Source organism: Chiloscyllium plagiosum, unplaced genomic scaffold, assembly GCF_037043375.1.
Source record: "Chiloscyllium plagiosum isolate Xiang-an unplaced genomic scaffold, Cpla_swu_hap1 HiC_scaffold_4, whole genome shotgun sequence".
Taxonomy (NCBI): domain Eukaryota; kingdom Metazoa; phylum Chordata; class Chondrichthyes; order Orectolobiformes; family Hemiscylliidae; genus Chiloscyllium; species Chiloscyllium plagiosum.
In genome coordinates this window covers 107,759,341-107,784,798 of record NW_028270142.1, presented here as the reverse complement: position 1 = coordinate 107,784,798, position 25,458 = coordinate 107,759,341, and the positions used below count along the sequence as shown (strand labels likewise).

At 44.1% G+C, this 25,458-nt stretch overlaps 1 protein-coding gene across 3 annotated transcripts in view; it reads right to left on the bottom strand.

The window, feature by feature from the left end:
- The window catches only part of tmem71 (transmembrane protein 71), a 54,971-nt gene that overhangs the window by 25,803 nt on the left and 3,710 nt on the right, over positions 1-25,458 (bottom strand). For all 3 annotated transcript variants that reach the window (XM_087986566.1, XM_087986568.1, XM_087986567.1), the window contains exons 2-4: positions 13,165-13,229; positions 12,144-12,201; positions 9,626-9,829 (exon numbers count right to left, since the gene is read on the bottom strand). In XM_087986566.1, the coding sequence (XP_087842692.1) occupies positions 9,626-9,829; positions 12,144-12,201; positions 13,165-13,195 (293 nt within the window). In that variant the 5' untranslated portion in view covers positions 13,196-13,229. The remainder of the gene's footprint in view (positions 1-9,625; positions 9,830-12,143; positions 12,202-13,164; positions 13,230-25,458) is intronic.

Sequence of the window (25,458 nt, the reverse complement as noted above, 5' to 3'; positions counted from 1 at the left end):
AGGTTGATAGGGTTAAGAAGGTATACGGTATGTTAGCTTTTATTGGTACAGGGATTGAGTTTCAGAACCATGAGTTCATTTTGCAGCTGCACAAAACTCTGGTGCAACCGCACTTGTAGTATTGCATACAGTTCTGGGCACTGCATTATAGGGAAGTCATGGAAGCTTTGGAAAGGGTTCAGAGAAGATTTACAAGGATGTTGCCTGGTATGGAGGAAAGGCCTTATGAGGAAAGGCGGAGTGACTGGAGGCTGTTTTTGTTAGAGAGAAGAAGTTTGAGAGGTGACTTAATTGAGACATAGATAATTAGAGGGTTTGATATGTTGGATAGTGAGAGCCTTTTTCCTCGGATGGTGATGGCTAGCAGGAGGGGACAGAGCTTTAACAGAGGGGTGATAGATATAGAACAGATGTCAGAGGTAGTGTCTTGACTCAGAGTAGTAGGGACATGGAATGCATTGCCTGCAACAGTCATAGATTCACCAACTTTAAGAGTTTTTATATGGTCATTGGATAGGCATATGGATGAGAATGGAATAGTGTAGGTTAGATGGGCTTCAGATTGGTTCCACAGGTCGCCACAATATTGAGGACCAAAGGGACTGTACTGCACTGTAATGTTCTATGCTCTACGTTCGAAACTAAATTGTAATTACCAACCCCTTTTCGTCCTACACTTCCCTCAGCAGCTATTCTGTGGCTGTGATTAGATGCAACTTGCAGACATGAGCAAAGTCCAAACCCAGATTTACCCAGGACCCTTGCAGCCAACAGATGGAGAATCTTTTCATTTTGTTAACTGAATTTGAATGAGAGTTCACTGTCAAAATCGGTTTTTCTGCATCTCACCCTTCTTTGCAGTGTCCTCAATGACTCAGAATATTTTTCTGTACATCTCAGGCAACTGTCTGTGTGGAGTTTGCACATTCCCCCTGTGTCTGCGTGGGTTTCCTCTGGGTGCTCCGGTTTCCTTCCACAATCCAAAAATGTGCAGGTCAGGTGGAATGGGTCTGGGTGGGTTGCTCTTTGGAGGGTTGGTGTGGACTTGTTGGGCCGAAGGGTCTGTTTCCACACCGTGTAATCTAATCTAATCTCACACTTTCTTTCCATTCTTTGGATATAAGTGTTAGGGGTTGGGCCAGCTTATATTGCCCATTCTTAATTGCCCAGAGGGTGGTTAAGAGTCAGCCATATTGCTGTGAGCCTGGAGTCACATGTAGGTGAGACTAGCAGTTTCCTTCCCGAAAAGAAACCAGGTGGATTTAACCCTGATAATCAACAATGATTTCATGTTTGTCATCGAATTCAGATTCTATCATTTTCCATGGCAGAATTTGAACCCAGGTTTCCAGAACATGACTTGGGTTTCAGGATTTATAACAATATTACCACTAGGCTATCACCTCCTCAAGACCAGTCAGAGTTCACCAACCTCCCCCTGTCTGACATCTCTCCTGACTCCTATCTTGGCCAAACAGGGCAGCAGCTAAATGCCAGCACTTCTCCAGGTGTGCAGCCCACTTTGTAAGTTAGCACAAGGGATGCTGGTCTTCGGGCAGATATCTGGCAAGCGGCATGTTGCTCCAGGAACATTGTGTGGTAAGCCAGAGTGAAAATTGGATGGGATACTCACCGTAAGTTCAGGAACCATGTGGACTGCACTGGCTCAAGGAGAAGATCACTATCACCACCTTCTCAGGAGCAACCAGGGAGGGACAGAAAATGTCAGCTTTATCAGCACAAATAAAATGTTGATTTGATTTCTTGTAACTGGTTATATTTATCCTTTAATCCCAATGCCTAAACATCCAACAATTTTATTTAGATTTCTTAGTTGGTGCTTCTCTGTCAGTATTAGAGTTTTCCATGACTTTTGAAACCATCTTTGAATGTTCCTTGATCTAGGTGACAAATGGTGAGAACTGCTGATCCTACAGGAGGATGCCAGGATGGTGACACTGGCTCTCTGAGAGTTGGGTGCCAATGTCCATTGTGAGAGGGTAAATATGGCTGGTTCTGGTGCATCATGCCCCACTCTGCACACTGCCAGTGGGCAAGATGGAGATCATTCAGATTAGGCAGTTCTTGAATTGCTGAGAACTGCTCTGGTTTCCATGTCAAGCTTTCCTGACAGTTAGTCTGGCAAATTTAGTAAGATTGCAACTGGCCAACAGTGTGGCAATTGGGCTTTTACAAGGTATTTAACAAGTAATAATGTGTCATAATCATCGAGTCATACAGCACGAAAACAGACCCTTCAGTCCAGCTAGTGCCAATTGAAAACATTCTGCTGTCAAGCAAGGATCTCATCACATTACTTCAGAAAATCAAGATGGTGAGTGACTTGAAGATCGAAGTTACAGGTGTGGTGTTCCCACGTATCTGACAACCTTGTCTGTCTCGACGGTCGTGGCCATGGGTTTTGAAGTACTGTCTGAGGAGCGTCATTAATGGAGGGAGTGACTGTTTGTGGATGTGGTACCAGTCAAGCGGGCTGCTTTGTCCTGGATGGTAAGAGGAAGGGAGGGCTGCAGATGCTCGAGATTAAAGTCAAAAAGTGTGGCGCTGGAAAAGCACAGATCAGGCAGGCTGGTGACACAGGAATGAAGGGCTTATGCCCGAAACATCGACTCTCCTGTTCCTCGGACGCTCCTTGTCCTGGATGGAGTCAAGCATTTTGAGTATTGTTGGAGCTGGACTCATCCAGGTGAGTAGGAAGTATTCCTTCACAATCTCGGCTTGTGCCTTGGAGATGGTGACAGGCTTTGTGGAGTCAGGCGGCAATACTCCTCCCCTCTGACCTACACCTGCAGCCACTGTAGTTGTAAGGCTGGTTAATAAATGACAATTCTCCAATGTAATTAACTAAGAAATTCTTGGGAATATATCTTTAGGTTATATTCAAAATATTATAATAAAGGAGATATTTAAATTAAGCTCACTTTTGTTCCTTTATGGAGTCATCTACTCAGTTCAGCTGAAGCATGTTCTCAGTTCTTGGACCACCATATCTTAATATTTGGTAATCAAAGTTATAAGTAAGGGCAGGTTTAGATTCACATTCAAGCCAGCCATCAATGAACCTTTCTCTGCTCGTCTCAGTTTCTTCTGTTCTCCTACTTTGTATTGCCTTGACCTGCTGCTACAAGTTTCCATTTCTCTCCTCCTTCATTTCCTCCTCAGGTCTGTCTTAATCCTTTGTGATCCCCAACGTAACACTTCTATCCTATATGCTTTCTTTGTCCTGTTCCTTCGCAGCCAAGTGAGCTACTTCTCACAGTTCACATTTTCCAAGATCTGTTTCTTTCTGGTAATGGTGTTTCCGTTCACAGGTGGATTTAATTCCATTTAAACAACTTGTAAAGACAACACACAGCGCACTCTTCCATAAAGAGATCTAATTTATGATGTCATATGGAGGTGATTGGGATGGGACCATTCTCCACAGCAGGTTCCCTGCCGCCGATTAGCCACTGACCTTTGACCGCCGAGGACGCTTAGCCACCGCCCATTGGCCACTGAAGACGATTCGCCACCGCAAGTGTTTGTAACTCATTTTTATACATAAACCATTAAAATGATATTGATTTTAAAAAAAAAGGTAAAATAAATATGTAGCATGTAGTTGTATAAAAGGGGACTGAGAATTATGAAAGAACAGGTGGGAGGGAAAACAATCAGTACATATATATATATTTCAGGTGGCAAATAATCTCCAGAGGTCAAACAACCCCAGTGGAGAAACGCTGGTGGTAAACCGGCGGTGGTGAACGTGCCGTGGTGAATCATCATCAACCGGAGGTGATATGTCTAAGATGACCAATAACACCGTTGTGAGCCTAAGAAACTCACTAGGAATCAGTACAAGGTGATACTCTCCTTGATTCTCTGGCTGCGAGAGAAATAACTCTGACTGAGGAATCATAGAATCCATACAGTGTGGAAACAGGCCATTTGGCCCATCAGGTCCACACCAACCCTCTAAAGAGTAAACCACCCAGACCCAATTCCCTGCCCTACATTTTAGCCCTGACAAAAGCACCAGTTTACACATCCCAGAACACTATGGGCAATTCACCTAACACTTGCACATCTTTGGATTGAGAGAGGAAACCCATGCAGAGAATGTGTAAACTCCACACGGACACAGTCACCCAGAGCTGGAATCAAACCCAGGTCCCTGGCACTGTGAGGCAGCAGCACTAGCCACATGCCATCGCAACATTGTTAATAACCTGGTTTGATATCAAAACCAGGTTCAGGAGATGCACTGCTGAATGCCAGATGTGTAAAGCTTTAGGCACTGAAAATACAAAACTGATGCTCTGTATACAGTGACTGTAAAATCAACCCCACAAAGACCTATGAAATAATACAAGACTAATCACCAAGTCAATGCCTCTTCTAAAAGGGTATCAAATCAGTTGCCTTTTAAAGTCATCTTCCGCCTGGGAACTCTCCAACCACAAGGGATGAACTCAGATTTCTCCAGTTTCCTCATTTCCCCTCTCCCCACCTTGTCTCAGTCAAATCCCACGAACTCAGCACCGCCTTCCTAACCTACAATCTTCTTCCCAACCTCTCCGCCCCCACCCCACTCCGGCCTACCACCCTCACCTTGACCTCCCTCCACCTATCGCATTCCTAACGCCCCTCCCCCAAGTCCCTCCTCCTTACCTTTTATCTTAGCCTGCTGGACACACTTTCCTCATTCCTGAAGAAGGGCTTATGCCCGAAACGTCAATTCTCCTGCTCCCTGGATGCTGCCTGACCTGCTGCGTTTTTCCAGCAAGACATTTTCAGAATAGATTAAAACTGCCTATTTGACCATCTACTCTACTGTTGGAATGGGGTTGGTCGTCAAATCTTTAAGCTCACTCAGTTATTATGAATTTTGTACTTGAATTCTCCAGTCGTATCTCACTGTTCAAGTTCAGTAGTTTGCTTGTTTCAATCTGATCGATATCTTTCATTATAACAAAGACATGTAGCTGGTCTCTATTTTGTACAAAACTCAATGCTTTTATACATGGAATACAGCAGTTTTATATGTTTACACTGGCTGTCTAATTGTACACACAGCATTTTCTTAAATACCTAGCCCCAAGTTGGCAACCAAGACACTGCATGAAACCCCTGAACTCTTCCATGACGGCAAATGCTAATTTAGTGAGATGGTCATTTTGTCCCTTATATAAATCATTTGGATGTAAATGTAGTTAATTTGCAAATGACACCAAAACTAGAGGACATAAATTTAAAAAAAAAAAAGAGGGGAAAGATTAAAAGGGAACAACTTTTTTCACACAGAGGGTGGTGTGAGTATGGAACAAGCTGCCAGAGGAAGGAGAGTGAGCTGGTACAATTGCAACTCTTAAAAAAGGTATCTGAATGGGTACATGAATAGAAGGGGTTTTGGAGGATATGGGCCAACTGCTATCAAATGGGACGAGGTCAATTTAAGATATCTGTTAAAGTGGGGATAAGAATTGCCAGTATCAATGTGCGTAGCATCAAATCGGCTACACGATGTGTTTCTACGATGGCCTTCCTGGCCAACGTAAAAGCCGATGTCCTGTTCCTGCAGGAGTGTGGGATACCGCACCTCAGCAGCTACAGGAGATGGTCGAGCCTGTGGGCCCATGGGCCGTTAGTGTGGTCGGGGGGCAACGCTAGCCGCGCCTCCGGCCTGAGTATCCTGTTGCGAGGAGGCAACTTCACCATCTCCGAGGTTAAGGGGGTGGTGGCCTCTTCGTCACCGACGTCATGTATGGGAAAGCTCCCCTGAGACCTATTAATGTGTACGCCCCAGTGGGTAAGAGTGAACGGTTGGCCGTCCTGCAGCAGATTCCACTGTTGCTGGCTACGTCCAGGCCGGTCATTCTGGCCGGAGACTTCAACTGTATCATCGATGCAGATGGACGATCCGGCGGGGGGGACAGTAAACTGGACGCCACATCCAGAGCCCTGATGGACATAGTAAAAGATGCCAAGCTGCACGTTGTCTTCAGCACCCCTGCAGATGGAGCGCAGCGTAGATACACCTGGTCACGGGCAGACGGGTCTATCCGCTCAAGGATAGATTACCTGTTTGTGTCCCGAACGCTCTCGGTCAGATCCACCGACGTCAAGCCAGTGTTCTTCTCTGACCACTGCCTCCTGCTGGCCGACTGTCACCTACAGGACGAGCAGCGGGCTGGTAAGGGAACGTGGAAGCTGAACACAAAGCTGTTGACCCCAGGAAACATTGAGGAGCTCAAGAGGGACTACGCAGGTTGGAGAACCGTGAACCCCCTCTTTGTGTCCCCAGCGGACTGGTGGGAAGCAGTAAAAGGGAACATCAAGAGGTTTTTCATCCTCAAAAGGTGTTCAGGAGGCGAGAGAGAGGCGGGGAAAACTGTCCCAGGTCCAGGAAAGTATGCAGAACCTGCTCCTGCTGCAGACGATGGGGGTCGATGTTACGGAGGACCTCAAGGAGGTGAAGGGCCAGCAAGCCTCGCTCTTTGCTTCAGAGGCCTCCAAGATAATCTTCCGGTCCAGGGTCCGCTCGGTGGAGCAGGACGAGACGTGCTCACATTTCTTCTTCCAGAAGGTGCACAAAGAAAGCTCCGTGCTCAGCAGCCTGAAGGAAGAAGATGGCTCGGTAACATCATCTGAGGCTGACGTCATGAGGATCAGCAAATCCTTCTATGCCAGTCTGTATAACGCGAAACCGACCGACAGCACGGCCTCTCAGTCGTTCCTGTCCTCTATCACGGAGGTCTTAGACAACAGAACACGGGAGAGGCTGGACCAGCCGCTATCTCTGGACGAACTGACCAAGGCCCTCGAGTCCTTCGAAAAGAATAAAACTCCCGGAAGCGACGGCTTACCAGTCGAGCTCTATTCCGCTCTATGGGACTTGACTGGCCAGGACCTGCTGGAGGTGTATGTCAGTATGCTTCGGGCAGGTACCATGAGTGAATCCATGAGGAAAGGCATCATCACCCTCATCTACAAGCGGAAGGGGGAGAGGGAGGAACTCAAAATTGGAGACCAATCTCACTGTTGAATGCGGATTACAAAATTCTGTCAAAGGTAAATCGCCAACCGGGTCAGGTCTGCTCTGGGGTCGGTGATTCACCCTGACCAAACCTGTGCTGTGCCGGGCAGGAAGATCGCTGAGATTCTCGCACTCCTCAGGGATACGATCGCCTACGTGCAGGACAGAGGGTTGGACACCTGCCTGATCAGCCTGGACCAGGAGAAAGCCTTTGACAGGATATCTCACACGTATATGAGAGATGTTCTCTCCAAAATGGGCTTTGGGGAGGGAATCTGCAATTGGATCAGACTGCTCTACACCAACATTGTCAGTGCAGTCTCAATCAATGGGTGGGAATCAGATAGCTTCCCAGTCAGATCTAGAGTCAGGCAGGGCTGCCCCCTCTCTCCTGCCTTGTTTGTGTGCTGCATAGAGCCATTTGCTGAGTCCATCAGGAAGGATGCGACCCTGAGAGGGGTGGCTGTTCCTGGCAGCGGAGGACTGCAGGTTAAGGCCTCCCTATACATAGATGACGTCGCCGTTTTCTGCTCGGATCCGCTGTCTGTGCACAGACTCATGTGCATCTGTGACCAGTTCGAACGGGCCTCGGGGGCCAAGGTAAACCGAGGCAAAAGCGAGGCCATAATCTTTGGGAACTGGGCCGACCCATCCTCGATCCCCTTCACTGTCAGGACCGACCACCTGAAGGTGCTGGGTATTTGGTTCGGAGGGGCTGGGGCTTGCGCCAAGTCTTGGGAGGAGCGCATCAGCAAAGTGAGGCAGAAACTGGGCAGATGGAAGCTACGGTCGCTCTCCATCACGGGAAAAAAACCTGGTCATCAGGTGTGAGGTACTGTCATTGCTGTCATACGTGGCAGAGGTCTGGCCTATTCCCAGAACCTGTGCCGCTGCAGTCACCCAGGCCATCTTCCAGTTTATATGGAGGTCAAAGATGGACTGGGTCTGAAGGGACTCGATGTATAAATCTCTGGGCAACAGGGGAAGAAATACACCCAATGCCACCCTCACCCTGATGGCCACTTGTGTGTGGCTGCATCATGCTGTGCGTGGATCCCCGGTACGCAAACACCAAGTGTCACTACGTACTGAGGTTCTACCTGTCCATGGTGTTGCGAAGGATGGGCCTGGCCTCGCTGCCGCGGAACGCTCCGAGTAGTTGGACCGTTCCGTATCACCTGTCCTTCGTGGAGAAGTTTATGAAGAAAAATACCTTTGACCACAAGTCCATCAGGAAGTGGTCAGCACGTAGTGTCCTTGAGACCCTTCGGGAAAAGGACAGGGCGGATCCTATTGAGTGGTTCCCTGAGCAGACTGTCAAAGCCATTTGGCAGAATGCCTCATCGCCAGAACTTTCCAACAAGCACCAAGACATGGCTTGGCTGGTGGTGAGAAGGGCTCTGCCTGTGAGATCCTTTATGCACGCCCGGACTCTCAGCCGCACCGCACGCTGCCCTCGAAGCGGCTGCGGGGGGGACGAGACTGTCACACACCTCCTTCTGGAATGTGCCTATGCAGAGGAAGTCTGGAGAGGAATGCAGTGGTGTTTGTTGAGGTTCGTTCCGAGCTGGGCCGTGACCCAGGACTCCGTGCTCTACGGCCTGTTCCCCGGGACGCACACCGAGACGAACATCAACTGTACCTGGAGGATCATCAACTCGGTGAAGGACGCTCTCTGGGTGGTCCGAAACCTGCTGATCTTCCAGCTGAAGGAGTTGACCCCGACTGAGTGCTGCAGACTGGCACATTCCAAGGTCCAGGACTACGTGTTGAGGGATGCGCTGAAGCTTGGGGCAGCTGCCGCCAAGGCGCGGTGGGGAAAGACCACTGTGTAAAGTCTGCCTGCCTAACGAAGAACAGGGGGCCCATGCAGTCATTTGGGCTCTGCTGACGCCTCAGCTAAAAATGTAATCAAACAGACCTGCAAATAGGAATGATTACTCTGTCTCTGTATACCAAGAAATGGAATGTTTACGGATGTATGGCATGACCAATTGTACAGATCGAAATATTTTATAAATAAAGTATATTTTTGAAATAAAAAAAGATATCTTTTCAACATGGACGAGTTGGACAGAAGCGTCTCTGAGCTTTATAACTCTGATTCAGTGTCTTCCAACATCTTCCTCCTATATTGAATAAGCTGTCATATTGAATAAGTAGACCATAAAATCAGAACAGGAGTAGGCCATTCAGTCCTTTGGATCTTTCAGATTCCTCACATCTCCTTTCCTGTGTTTTTTCTGTAATCCTTGATTCCCCTCCTGACCAAGTATCTGCCTAGGTCAGCCACAATGTGAACAAGCACTACCCGCACAGCTCTGTGGCCAGCTGTCCAAAAACTCTCAACCCCCAAGAGAAGAAATTCCTCCTCATCTTGGTGTTAAATTAAAACCCTTCAGTCAAATAGATCTGAGGGAAGTTCTCAAATGGTCCTGAAAGTGAAGCAAATGATAGGATACAGTGAAACCTCAGTATTTGGATTATGTGGTTCAGTTTACTGAAGGTGACTACTGTCCAGAAGCCATGATTAACCCGAGTGTGATTAACTTGAGGTACACAGTCATCAATGGAGATACCCACCGTACAAGATTTTCCTTGTAACTGATGTTTATTTTAGATGGCGTGAGAGTGAGATTGCCCTCCTCATCCATGAAGCTCTCTTCACTGAGATCATAATAGCCATTTGTTAGCAAGCGAGGACTCCGACGGCACATACAGGGGGAGCCAGTCAGCGAATTTAGGTGCCAAGGTGAATTGGAGTTCTCACTGGTCATCAATGATAATCTTAAATTGACAAAGTACAATAAAAAAAAAAGCAGCAACAAGATATTAATAACTGAAAGTTCGCACACAGGACAAATGATCATTTAGAAATAAAGATGGGGCAAAGTGGATCATTGTAGTTGCACTCACATTTAGAACGGGCCACAGGATTCAGCCTGGGACTAATCGGAATGAAGTCCATGCAGACAAAAGTGGCTGCATAATAAGATTCTTCATTAGTGACTTCTAGGGGCTTTTATAATCTCACTCCATACATTTGGCAGAAATGTTTTTGAACTTTACGACTATTGCAGAACTTTAGGGAAATTCTACCACTTTGCCTCCTATTCCAATATGACCTCCTGGGCTTTTAAAATGGAATCGGAGAATCAGATGGATTTGGGAAGTAGTAACTTTCTCTAGGGCAGCATGGTGGCTTAGTGGTTAGCACTACTGCCTCACACCAGCAGGACCTGGCTTCAATTCTACCCTTTGTCAGGTTTGCATGTTCTCGCCCTGTCAGTGTGCTCTGGTTATTCTTTTTAGGTGGTAGTGGGCATGTGTTTGGAATGTGCCATGTAAAAAGCTTTGGTGAATTTCTGCAGTGCACCTTGTAAACAGTACACTCTGCTGCAACCGAGTGTCGGTGCTGGATTTGCTGCATGTTTGTAGATGTGGAGCTAATCAAGTGGATTGCTTTGTCCTGGATAGTGTCAAGCTTCTGAGTATAGTTGGAGCTGCACCCAACCAGGCAATTGAGGATTATTCCATCACTCCTGATTATTGTAGACAGTGGACAGGATTTAGGGAATCAGACTTCGAGGGTGGCCATTAAATTAAGTGCATTTTGGAGGGGACAGGAAATTTTGCCTTGAGTGATTGATCATCTCGATTTATACCAATCCAAATAAACACAAATAAAGCAGTAAATCTCCAGTGAGATGGTACCATAATGTGGCATTTTGGCTATGGCTCTCTTTATTGTAGAAACAGAAAAGGCAATTCTATTTTCCCCTTTCACCAGGAAGAATGTTTTTATCCAGTGTGCTGGAGTCCCAGTTCTGTGAGGCATAATTGTGATAAAATAACAGAAGGCCTCTTTTCTTTACATTACATTACAGTGTGGAAACAGGCCCTTCGGCCCAACAAGTCCACACCGACCCGCCACCCACCCATACCCCTACATTTACCCCTTACCTAACACTACGGGCAATTTAGCATGGCCAATTCACCTTACCTGCACATCTTTGGACTGTGGGAGGAAACCGGAGCACCCGGAGGAAACCCACGCAGACACGGGGAGAATGTGCAAACTCCACACAGTCAGTCAGTCAGTCGCCTGAGGCGGGAATTGAACCCGGGTCTCTAGCGCTGTGAGGCAGCAGTGCTAACCACTGTGCCACCGTGCTGCCCATCTTATATGTTCTGCCCAATATAAGAAAAAACTAGTTAATCAAGTACACATCTAATGAATATTGAACCTACCATACTAACACACTGAATAGTCTAAATTTAAGTTGGATAGAAGTTTGCCTCAGGGAAGAAGCAGACCTGATACATCTAGTCCCTTAGGGTGATAAAGGTTGCACAGATGCGTCACTAGTGTTTAACTAATGGTAACAGACTCCATTTGAGAGTCAGCACCCAGAGTTGAGGAAAATGGTAGCATAAGCAAACCATTCAGCTCCCTCAAAACTATTCTAGTATTCAATCAGATCATGGATGGGAAAGAAAGAAGATGCCTGTAAATAGGAAATGGGAGCAGAATATTCTGGAAACTTTTGGTCAGTCAGCATTTGAAAAGAAAAAACAGCAAAGCTGATGTTTCAGGTGGAGACCATTAAACCAAGCCAATTTTCTGAGATTTGTGTATTCCTAGCACTTTGACTTGAGAGAGGAAAGATTTAAGAGGGACCTAAGAGGCAACTTTTTCATGCAGAGGGTGGTGCGTGTATGGAATGAGCTGCCAGAGGAAGTGGTGGAGGCTGGTACAATTACAACATTTAAAAGCCAGTTGGATGGGCACATGAATATGAAGAGTTTACAGGGATATGGGCCAAGTCCTGGCAAATAGGACTGGATTAGGTTAGGATATCTGATCAGCATGGAAAGTTGGACTGAAGGGTCTGTTTCCATGCTATAATTCTCTACGACTCTATTGCAATGTAACAGTACACCAGCCGTTTCATCTGCAAAAAACCCACTTAAGTTTCAAATTACCTCATACAAATGTTGTTGACAACTAAGAGCATCTCTCAATACACGTTATCTTCTGAATTAACTGCAACCTAATCAATGCTATAAAGTATGAAACTTGAAATCCACATCAAATTACCTGTGAAGAGTCTCTTCAGTAGGTGTCTCTTGTTGAACACCTGGGAACATCTGTGCAACTGTCACAAAGGACAAATAATTTAAGACATGTTGAGAAAGCTAAACTGAAAACAACATTACTAACAATAACCTGAAAGAACACAGACTGCTTCCACTTATACATGTCCTGTTTACGTGCAGGGAAACATTGCAAAATAGTTAACATCAGAGGAACAAATGAGTAGGTGATAATCAGGTAAAGAAAATTGCAAACAAGGGTGTGAGCCTAGTCTAAAGAGACTCTTTAAAATTTAGAGCTGTTTTACAATAGAAATCTTTCTGGGAACAAAAAGCTAAAACATTGTCAGTTTGGAACACCTACAAGTGAAATGGAGCCAATTCTGATAGTCACTATATCAGCAGGCTCAATGCTCAAAACTCCAACCCTCCTCCAAAACATTAAACTTGGGCATAGCACATAGTTTCTGCAAGGAGTAGCAAATATGTAACCAGGTCATTCTGAGTCAAGGCTCTAGTATTGGCACATGCACTCCTCCACACTGAAAAGCAACTTAATGGCTGACTGCCAATAGCCACCGATGGTAAGGGCAAAGGAAGTGGGGATACATCAGAGGAATGCAGAGTTGTCAGTGGTTTCAAGGCAGAAGTGCAGGGAGAGGAGGTGAAGACCTAGAGGGGTTTGAACACAAGAATGAATATTGGAAATTAGAGACAAGCACAGGGGTGATGGGACAATGGGACTTGCCACTATTATAGGGCAGAAAAGCTTTAGATGAGTTCAAGTCTACAGAGGGTAGAGACATGAAAATGGCTTAAGGAGTAAACTGGTTGGTTCGGAGATAACAGATACAGGGATAAGGGTTTCAGCATCAAATGATCTGAAGCAGGGACCAAGACAGATAATATTAGTGAGACACACACGAGATAAAAAAGTGAACTGTGAAATAGAGAAAATGCATGCTACTTTAAATACTGAACAAAATACTGCTATATATAGATCAGTGAAATGAGTATTTTTGTACCGGGTAATGAAGTTGACAATGCAGGAAACATTTCTGATGCTTGTCCAATCTTCAACAGTCAAACCCTGAATGAAGAGTAGACCAATTAAAATTAAATATACACAAATGGTTCTGATGTATCTTTAGTAATTCACAGTAAAAGTATCATATTTGAACAAAACCTTTTATCACAGCATCAAGACTAGGCAAGAGCTCTGGAAGTTTTGGATTCCTAATACAAAAGAACATTTGTTTACAAAAATAGTTGACTTGGGCTGGACATATCAGCTCACGGAGAACAATAGGTGACATTCTGCACAGAATCTGCATTTGTTGCAACAAGCACTGCCTCAGCTGCAGGTTGGTTTAAATTTTTCAGAGTTGCATCAGAAAAGTAAAAATAAGATTTAAAAAGGATGGCAAAAAATCATGGAATATAGAATGGCCAACTATAGGCATAAGCTCAACCCTGGATCATGGTGTGAAGGAGCTGATGTTGGATTGGGGTGGACAAAGTTAAAAATCTCAACACCAAGTTATAATCCAACAAGCTTAATTGGAAGCACTAGCTTTCGGAGCACTGCTTCTTCATCAGGTGGTTGTGGAGCAGGACCATAAGACAGAATTTATACCAAAAGATTACAGTGTCATGCAACTGAAATGATATGTTGAACAAACCTAGATTGTTAAGTCCAGGTTTGTTCAATATATCATTTCAGTTGCCTGACATTGTAATCTTTTGGTATAAATTTTGTGTCTTATGGTCCTGCTCAATGACTACTTGATGAAGGAGCAGCGCTCCGAAGGCTAGTGCTTCCAAATGAAGCTGTTGGACTATAACCTGGTGTTGTAGGATTTTTAAACTTTGTCCACCCTGGATCAGAAGTGCTTCTCATATCCACCCAAGTGGGAATGAATTCTGAAGCACTTCCAAAGGATTTTACAGTTTATTTCTGATATTATTCCCTCCGAAGTAGCTGGGGGTTGTTGGGTAGGGAGAAGGAAGACAATATGGATTTGCATCAGGTCCTAAAGGAATTGTTTTTGATTTTTGATCAGCACAAAAAGAAATCCTTTGGACTTTGACGATGTAAAACAGTTATATCAAATTCAGCAGTTAGTGTGTACACATTAATGTCCATTCAGGCAGCATCTAAGGGGCAGAAGAGTTGACATCTGAAGCAAAAGCTAATGTGGTGGTTCTGCGGGGGGCCCTTGCCTCCCTCCCCCACCGCCGCCCAACATTCCTGATGAAGAGCTTATGCTCGAAACGTCGATTTTCCTGCTCTTTGGATGCTGCCTGTCTTGCTGTACTTTTCCAGCACCACACTTGCTGACTCTGCAATCTGCAATCCTCACTTCCAATGTCCATTCATAGCCACTGAAGTCAAAAAGGGAGATTTAAAAACGCGTAGTCAATTTGATACCACCCATTTAATACCAAAGTTATAATTCCCTACAATTAGGTAAAAAGGTTTGATAGCTTTGAGAGATGATGGGCACGGTGGCAGTGGTTAGCACTGCGGCCTCACAGCACCAGGTTCAATTCCAACCTTGGGTAACTGTCTGCGTGGGTTTTCTCTGGGTTACTCGGAGGGTCAGTGTGGACTGGTTGGACCGAAGGGCCTGTTCCCACACTGTAGGGAATCTAATCATAAGATCCATCTATTTTAATGTGATTGTCACCCTGCTAAGTTTAGTATCATCACCATTTTAAACGGTCATGTTGACTGCTTCAGCCTACACAGTGAGGGGCGACTGGTCATTCAATTCTAGAGGCATTGGTAAAGAACAGATCCATCAGAGTCAAGTCCAGAATTAGGAGGGGCAGCAATGCTGGATCACTGTCACACTAGGGCATGCACCCTCCATGGCTTCACTTCCATCTTGGCGGCAGCTCTGTTGCACCTTGCTGTGCCAAAACTCTTGGTGTTGTGCACTGGGATACTTTCGGACATCCTATAGTCATCCAGCAGATGTAAGTGAAGCAGAAGCCTCGAGGTCAAGGCTGCCAGATCAGCAGCCTATTGGCCAGCCCTCCACTACAGCTGTACAATAGATCAGCCTGAGACAATCCCACAAGCCTACAGTATGAAATAGTCCCAACTGTAAGCCTGAGCTGATGGATGCCTTTAAAATTAAGTAGTTTGACAAGGCAAATACAGAGAAGACATCTCCATTTACAAGTGAAAACAACTAGGGACCACAAATAAGAAAATTAATCCAAAAGGAATGGCTTTACCCAAACCATCATTAAAATGTGGAATTCGCTATAGTCATTAAGGCAAATAGTTAAGAAACCTCATAAGAGAAAGCTGGAAGTATTTGTTAAGAATTTAATAGAAGGAGATACCATTGGGTTAAATATTGAAGAAAAGGAGGAAGCTCATTTGGATTATATACACTGATATGGATCAGGGGGACTGGATGGTCAGTTCAGTGTAATCCAATGTACTTTTTAAATCTATAATTCCACGTTGTTTGCAGACTGGATGACATTCCTATAATCTTCCAAGTGACTGGCATACAGCTTTAAAAACAGAGTAACTTGAGACTGATATTTCAGTCTTAGTTACTAGCCCTTCAGTGATGTACAGCCAGATGCCTTTCAGCACAGGATAACCACTCTCCATTCCGTAATAGTTAACATGTTTTTTTATTTATAGAGCATGAACTACACAGAGATAAGTTCTCCATGATCATTTCCTTTCAGACAACAGCTGCCACATCCAAAACTGTGCAGACAGCAGGAGGTCATTTCAAGTTCACGTTCTGTTTTGGTCAGCCCTTACTCCAGTCACAATTTGAAAGCAGTTTCTTCTTGTTATTAATTTTAACAGTTGGCAGCATCATGAGGGTCAAATGCTGGTAAATTGGAGAAGATTAATTTAGAATATCTAGTTGGTATGGACAAGTTGGGCCAAAGGTGTGTTCCATGCCTTACAACTCTGACTCTACTTCAAAAGAAATATGTTGTGATCTGTTTGCTTTAGAACCTTTAACTCGTTATAATGCTGCCAACTTCTAATATTCAAACCAGAATCAAATCTTCACAAGTCACTCATTTTTCACAATTCATTTTCACAGGGGTGAAACCAATGCTAACACAAAGAACCATACTTCTCAGTGGATAGTGGGTCTCCCTCCACCTCCACCTCCAGCCCACTATTCAAATGTTCTCCTTTCAAAAGATTCATGACACCCATTTAATTGTTAAAAATCACACAACACCAGGTTAGAGTCCAACAGGTTTAATTGGAAGCACACTAGCTTTCGGAGCGACGCTCCTTCATCAGGTGAATATTTCAATCACCTGATGAAGGAGCGTCGCTCTGAAAGCTAGTGTGCTTCCAATTAAACCTGTTGGACTGTAACCTGGTGTTGTGTGATTTTTAACTTTGTACACCCCAGTCCAACACCGGCATCTTCAAATCATGCTCATTTAATTGAACCTCCTCTTACAGATTAGCTCATTCAGATGGTTTTTTCCCTTCTGCGCTCATTGGCTGATCACTTTGGGAATTGTTAGCACAGGAACGGCTGCTCCTATACAAGTGAATACCCCTCCAAACCGGACTGAAAAGTTTTGAAGCATGAAAGAGGCAACTTTTGTAACATTAAAGTCAATTACCAATTGGTGCATGGCTGAGTGACAACTGGGGAAATGCGCAGATGCATAAATCCATGAAGATTGTCGGAAATGTTGTAGCTGAGTATTGAAAGTGCAGAGGCATCTCTGCCGAGGCAGAGTGTTGCCTAGAAAATATTTATTGCACTTCCTCTGATGTGCCCTTGGGCGACGTACCAGATGAAGAAGAATTTATGAAATATTTATGTTTTTATGAAAATGAAGACTGTTACAAACATGCAGATCGAATTTTCATAGAATTTCTCCAGTATTCAGATTGAAATGGTTCTTTTGACAAATTTTATGAATAAAGCATATTTTAAGTAAGATGTTGACATTGTTCAAATAAGTTAATCAGAACAATTTTGTCAGAGTTTTATTGCATTACTTACATCACACAAACAGGCCACATAGCCCAGTTGGTAGATTGTAGAGTTTGTGCTCTATATTAGCCTTCTGCCACCCTAACAGAACACAGCAAATCTCTTCTGCCTTATGCATACATTGCACTTGGCATTACCATGTGTTGGTAGTGGATAAGGTAATGATTATTAAAAGAGTTAATGTTGGATACTGCATCAGGCTTCATCCAATCTGATGAGGTCTTAAGGCCTTGGCTGGAGAAAAGGCAGGAGCTGGTAGGAAGAAGACTTATAGCTACAGATCCCCAATAATATTAGCAACATAGGGCAGAATTTTATAGGGAGCGGAACAACATGGACTATGGTGAGACCTATGATAGAATCAGGCGACATAATCAGGGGTGTCAGTCTGTGTCGGAAATTACTTGCGCCATTTTTTACACTTTTCACAAATAACATGGCAAGATGTTTGCTAGATGGCAGCAATTTCCCAATTGATGGCATTTATTGATTATTAAATGCACTACTAATGGTCCAAACTGCTTCGCTAATATTCAGTGTCCCAGTTTACCCAAGTTGACAAACAAGCTTGACATTGGGTAAAATTCAACAAGGAAACCAATACAGATGCCAGGCAAATTCAGCTTGCTGATTGCTCTCAACTGCTGCCATACTGGACACTGGGTAACAACATCTCAGGGTACACTCCATGGGCTCGGGCCACGTGAACCCCATATCCATTGACATCGAACAGCCAGCATCTAAGAACCCTCATGGGGCACCTTTGATCCACATACCATGTACTTCTGATCCATGGTGCTGCACCTCAGGCTGCACTGGCAGTAATCAGTGTAATGCTGCAACAAGGACACTGTGCACTCAGGCTCACACCCAGCTCATAGACTGCCACTGGGCTGCATGGTGAGGTTTTTTGCTTGCTGTCATAGTGAACAGTCACTCTTAGCCCTACCTGGATACTCACAAGGGCTCTTTGGTGCAGTGCTAGTGCCCCTACCTCCGAACCAGGAGTCTTGGCTTCCAGTCCCACCTGTTCAAGGTGGATGTAATAACAAATCAGAGCAGGTTAATGTGAAACTAGCTACCTGGATACTCACAGCATCCCTACCTTGCATTACCATGCATTGTCCCCTCAGGCAGAGACACCCAGGTTCATCTCGCTCCTGTTATATCTTGCTGTTTCACACAAACAAAGCCAGGACGTTTGTCATGGGGGTCAGCATGCCTCATTCAAGTCAGGAGGATAACATTCATTCAGGGAGTCCACGAACAGCAAGTCATGGACAGCCTCGGATACCAGTCCAGGCCCTGCTTGGGTCAGATAGAGAGTCCTCATAATGGGCGAGGAGCTAAACATCGGGCAGCCCACCAGTCATCTTGAATCTTTCTAGTCTACTGGGCCTGTTTTCCTTTCAGAATGAGCAGGGCCCTGGCACTAAGGAAGATGGACATGGGTGGCACAGCTGTTACTTTTGTCAGAGTTGGGGAAGTTTCTTGATTGAGTGAGTGGGAAGTGTAGAGGATGGGCAGGGTACTGCTGTCAAGAGTTGGGCTGGGAAAGAGTGAGTGAGTGAGTGAGTCAAGATGTAGCAGGTTGTAGCAGGAGCATGAGCCTCAATGGGAGCAGAGTAAAGTGGGAGAGATAGAATGAGTATGAGGTCTCAGAGAGAAGATGGCGGTACTTACCATGGCAGAGTGTAGATGGACGCTGAGCTTCTTCCTACAATGCTGGTCATGCCTCCAGAGGAAGGTGAGACTGCACTGACCTAGATGGGAGTCTTCGCCAAGGTCAGCATGATCTGGCATTGTGATCTCATCTTTGCATAGCCTCATCTTGCAGGACCTTCAGGATCCTGCCCACATAGCCGGGCACAGAGTTCACCCTCATTGCCATGTATAGGCAAATACCAGGAGTTGTGCAGGGCAGCTCCAGACTGTCAATGTTTGTCCTGGATGCACCATGGGTTGTCAAAGATGGCACAGGTGCCCTGGATACTGGTGGGATTTCCCCAAGTATCTGTTAAGTGGCGAGTTGTTCTGGAAACAGTGCACGGTAAGATGAGGCCAAACTGAACAGTGGAGATGCCACAGGGTTATAGTCAGAAATTAAATGAGGTGAGTTTGGGAAGATATGGTGATAAAACTGGCTAGACCTTGGCTTCCAAAAGCCTTGGTGCAATTTGAATTTGGCTGAAAAAGATCCATGAGATTCAGTCAAATATCTGTCTCATGGACGTAACTTAGAGTCATACAACACAGAAACAACTCATGCAGGTTGAACCAGGTTCCTCAAACTAAACTAGTTCCATTTGCCTGTGTTTGACCCATATTCCTCGAAACTGTTCCAATTCATGCACCTGTCCAAATGTCTTTTCAATGTTGTAACTGTACCTGCATCTACCACTTCCTCTGGCCGCTCAATCCACATATCAAATAATGTGTGAAAAGATTGCCCCTCACTTTCCTTTCAAATCTTCCTCCTCTCACCTTAAAATTATATCCCCTTGTTGCTTTCATGCAATTAACCGGATTCTTTTTTTCTTTAAAAACAGCTTCCAGTTGTTCAGATTCACTAGTGGCTTTGCCCTACATCAAAAACCAAGTAGGTCCTTAGACCTGGTCAAGAAAGGTGATGGTGGCAACAAACTACCCAGACCCACAAGTTGGTAATAGTTAGCGTCACAACATGTAAACTGATATGAGGTTTCACATTCTAACCACCCTCTGAGTAAAGAGCTTCCCATTGAGTTTATTAATTATGATCTCCTATTTCTGGACCCTGGTTTTAGTCTCCCCATAGAGGGGGAGCATTTTCTCAATGTCTAATTGCCTTTTTAGAAATACCAGAGTTTGCTGATCCTCAAAAGATTTAACATCAGGCAGCTGCAGCTCATCTTGGGCACTGGATTTACGTTTCAGACATTTGTCTGCCAGAGCTAACTACTTCTGTCCCGGATTAGTCTGCAATAATTACTGAATGTGTGTATGGACCAAATAAACACAACCAGCCTGACTATCACCATTACAGTGCTCTCATCTTCAGGTGCAGAAACTTTACATGAACCTCAATGGCTAATGTTTTGATTACTAGGTTTGCCATTTGCCATCCCATCTCTTTGAAAAGCTGTGCAAAATGTAGCTGCAGGTTAATGTTTAAAGCCACATTGAGGTATTTAGCACAATATAATCCATTGACAGATGCCCAGCCAATAAACCATTGTTCCCCCGAGTGGGATCTCGGAGGCAGCAATGGCCATGTGGAGCTCTGACCAATTATACAGTTACTCTCCTGCTCTCATTGTTCTCATGGAGGCATCCCATCAATTTTCAAACCACAAAATGGGGTTACAGAAAGAAAGGTTTGAGAAGCACTGGTGTAAAGCTTGTGAAAAGTCATCAACATTCAACATATTGCGGTATGATTTGGCAAGGAGCAAAAACTTTTAGTTAAGAGGTCTTCTGGGCGGTTTCTGCAGTCATAAACAATGATATTTGCCTGAACTTTCCACTGAGAAAACCAGGGATATAAAAAAAGGTTAGAGAAGATTATATGAAGGTGTATATGGCACATCTTGTAGCACACATCATAGAATTCTACTTTTAGCACCAATTTGCTGCCCAAGTATAGCTGTCTTGCAGGGAAAAAAGAATCTCAAAACCAATGGCAGTTATGTTTTCCAAGAGGTTCTGAATGAACTTGCTTGCTCCAATAAATCACTTACTCTCCCTGTACAATGCAGAAAGCATTGGTAAAATGCAGCAAACTAATGTTTCCATACAATCTTAAACTGAATTGGAGAAAATATTCAACACATCCAATCACTTCATATAGTCTAGCATTTTTCTTGTCCCCCAGTGACAATCATTGACAGCAAAACTAAAGAACACCTAAAGTAAAATTATCGCAAACTATCTCTATAACTGGTCTTGCATCGAAGACACAGTCACATGAAGCTGTATGTTTAGTCACGGGTTGGGAACTGGAAGTGGAAGAGCGTTCAGGGTTCCTGGCCGGCAGTTTGCTGCAGGAATGGTATGTGATGGCAAACAGGTGCAGAGGCCAGGGCCCCCAAACTCTGAGCCCCGATCCACAGATTCCAAACCCCAAACTCAAAATTTGGTGGTGGACAATTTTACTGGAATAAACAAGCACAAGTCTAAGTTCTTTGAGTTTAGCTTCTGCATTTCCTGACAATCTCTTACTAACAGTTACTTTAACAATTTCCTGCCCTTGTTTATTATGCAATAAAGTCTAAATCAGAAAAATAACCTCACAATCTAAACATTATTCTGAGTAATGCTATCATGTGAATGTAGTCATATCATATGCTTTTATCTGGCATTTATTTAAACCGCTTATCCTAACTCTCCTTAAAAATCTGAAGAAAGGAATTTGATAGGAGTGCGTTAGGTATTGGTTTGATAAGAGTATCTACTGGTTTGCATTTCAAAGTGAAAGCTCCATAGGCCACAACAATTAGTGGGCTCAGGTAAAGGCAACATTTCTGGACTGCAAGACCAATTTTAGATTGTCATGTGTACCTTGTTACGAAATACAGTGAAGAGTGTTGTGTAGTGTCACCACTCTCCGGCAGCATCTTAAAACACAGAAAAACCCCTTTAGAAATATAACTTTATAGATGGTCAGAATCACCATGGACATTGAAACAGACTTGAAAATTCAGGACAAAACACACTTTCAGACTTTATGGTTACTGGTGATCAATTAGTGGTCCCTAATAATTCAGGCATCTTTCTTACACCAAACCATACAAACAGGCCAACCAACTGAATGGGCATTTTTATTTTACTCGTCTACAAGATTGGGGAATTGCTAGTTTGTATTGTCCATCCCTAACTATCCTGAAGAAGGTTGTGTTGAGCTTCCTTCTCCAACCACTGCTTTCCTTGTGAGTGGGCATTGCTGTTAGGAGGGGAGTTAGAGGATGTTCACTCGGAGACAAAAGGAACTACAATGGAGGGCAAAGTAAGATGCTGTGTGTCTTTTGGGGCCCCAGTTAGTGGGTCCGTGTGCACCCTTCCAACCCCATTCTCTGTGTGGTAGTGCCCCAATGCATTTGCTGTCCTAGTTTTTCTAGGTGACAGATGTTATAGGTATAGAAGGCGAAGCAACTGTGATGGCTTGATGCAGATCATCTTGTAGATGGTACGTGCTACTGCCATTGCATACTAGTGATGGAGGGAATGACTGTTGAAGGAGGTGAATGTGGTGCCAACCAAGTGGGCTGCTTTGTTCTGGAATCATCTCAAGCCTCTGGAAGGTTGCTGGTGCTGCACCCATCCAGGCAAGTGGAGTATATTCTATTACACTCCTGACTTGTGCCTTGGAAGCGGTGGATGAGCTTTGAGGCTTCAGGAGGTGAATTGCTCACCACAAAATTCCTAGCTTCTGACCTACTCATTAAACTAGCCATATGTTTATACTGCTAGCCCAGCTCAGGTTCTGGTCAATGGTAACCCTCTGATGTTGCTAGTATGGGATTCAACAATAGAACTTCAAGGGGAGAGGTGTCACCTCTCATGGTTCATATGTATTTCTGACTGCTACATCTCGTTGTATCTGGATGTTCTAACAATGGTATTACTTCTCGGGGTCGGTCCAGTTAATTCAGTTTTCTAGGTGGCTTGAGTATGGTGCAGAAGAACACCAGAAGTGTGGGGTCAATATCCTTACTGGCTATGATAGATCTCAGGACTTGCCTTTCACCATTGTGGTATCAAGGCATTAACTACAGTTAACAATCCTTAGAGAATTAGAATGTGAATTAAGAAGAGAGATAATTTTTCAAAAACTTAGAAAACAGGAGTTTATTTTGTTTGCCGCGTTATTTTCAGGCAGAGCATGGCTTCCAACTGTGGGCAAAATATTGAAAATTCAGGAGAAAGTGATATGTCATTGTAATTAAAAAAAAAGCTAAAGTGAAATCGATTGCGAAGGAAATTGTCTGGAACACTAAAGCTGCTTTCTTTCAAAAGTTGCTTCAAAACAGCGAGGGATATGCATAACAACTATCCTGTGGGTGACTGGGCTGATTTCACTCTGCCAGATGTGCTGATAAAGAATATTAGAAAATTCTTTCACCACTGAACAAAGACAATGGAGAACTTAAAAGAAATCAATCCCTGCAATGGGAGTTTCTTTGAAAGACCTTGTACTTCAACATGTTAAAACAGATTCAGGTTGTTTATTTTCAAATTTAAACCTCCATCACAAATACAAGATGAATTCTGTGGTTAGCACCGGAAACAGCTCAGTTTCTGCCCTGTTCAGCAATTCTGCAATGTAGAGAGGAAGAACTAACTAAAAGAAAGAAATTAAGAATTGAACAGCAAATATAAGTTCTACAACAACACACAGCACTTTTATTGTTTGAAAATATATATTTGTTACACCCCTGCAATGTATAAACAAGAATTATAATTTCATCTTCTCCTGTCTATCCAATAGTGGTTATGGCATATTATGACATATTACAAAAGGCTGTAATATATATGCTTCAGGAACTGCCAGAAGCTCAATCAATTACCTTGAAAACTTCCCATGCACAATTGTTAATGTGTTCATTATTAGGTACATTTGTACAGTAGTAAAGACACAGTAGACATCAGCATCCACAACCACAAAAGACTGATCAACTATTGGGGTCTCGACCCACTTTTGATGAGAGATTAACAGCTGAAAGGTTACCCTGCTTCTTTAAGATATTGGTACCTTTTTACATATTTCCTACATTTTCGATTTGTCATTAGATAGGTAAAAATGCTTGCCATCATATCTTTGCGAAAATTCTTCGCTTTGTTTTTACAAAATATTCTTCAATTATTTAATAATTGTCAAGAAAAAAGGCATGGGAATTTAGTACAAAAACAAACCATAATGAATGAAATGGGTTTTATCTACAGATTCATGCTTTATGAAAGGTCATCGACCAGAAACATTCCTGATGCTTTCTCCATAAAAGCTGCCAGACCAGCTGAGTAATTCAAGGACTTATAGAGAGTCATAGAGATGTACATCACGGAAACAGACCCTTCGGTCCAACCCGTCCATGCCGACCAGATATCCCAACCCATTCTAGTCCCACCTGCCAGCACCCGGCCCATATCCCTCCAAACCCTTCCTATTCATATACCCATCCAAATGCCTCTTAAATGTTGCAATTGTAACAGCCTCCACCACATCCTCTGGCAGCTCATTCCATACACATACCACCCTCTGTGAAAAAGTTGACCCTTAGGTCTCTTTTATATCTTTCCCCTCTTACCCTAAACCTATGCCCTCTAGTTCTGGACTGCCCGACCCCAGGGAAAAGACTTTGCCCATTTACCCTAGCCATGCTCCTCAATTTTGTAAACCTCTATAAGGTCACCCCTCAGCCTCTGACGCTCCAGGGAAAACAGCCCCAGCCTGTTCAGCCTCTCCCTACAGCTCAAATCCTCCAACCCTGGCAACATCCTTGTAAATCTTCTGAACCCTTTCAAGTTTCACAATAACTTTCCAATACGAAGGAGACCAGAATTGCACGCAATATTCCAACAGTGGCCTAACCAATGTCCTGTACAGCCGCAACATGACCTTCCAACTGCTGTACTCAATACTCTGACCAATAAAAAGAAAGCATACCAAACGCCTTCTTCACTATCCTCTCTACCTGCAACTCCACTCAAGGAGCTATGAACCTGCATTCCAAGGTCTTTGTTCAGCAACAATCCCTTGCACCTTACCATTTAGCATTTAAGTCCTGCTAAGCTTTGCTTTCCCAAAATGCAGCACCTCACATTTATCTGAATTAAACTCCATCTGCTATTTCTCAGCCCATTGGCCCATCTGGTCAAGATCCTATTGTAATTGGAGGTAACCCTCTTCGCTGTCCACTACACCTCCAATTTTAGTGTCATCTGCAAACTTACTAACTGTATCTCTAATGCTCGCATCCAAATAATTTATGTAAATGACAAAAAGTAGAGGACCCAGCACCGATCCTTGTGGCACTCCACTGGTCACAGGCCTCCAGTCTGAAAAACAACCCTCAACCACCACCCTCTGTCTTCTACCTTTGAGCCAGTTCTGTATCCAAATGGCTAGTTCTCCCTGTATTCCGAGAGATCTAACCTTGCTAATCAGCCTCCCATGGGGAACCTCGAGTGCCTTTCTGAAGTCCATATGGATCACATCTACCACTCTTCCCTCAATCCTCTTTGTTACTTCTTCAAAAGACTCAATCAAGTTCGAGAGACATGATTTCCCATGCACGAAGGCATGTTAACTATCCCTAATCAGTTTTT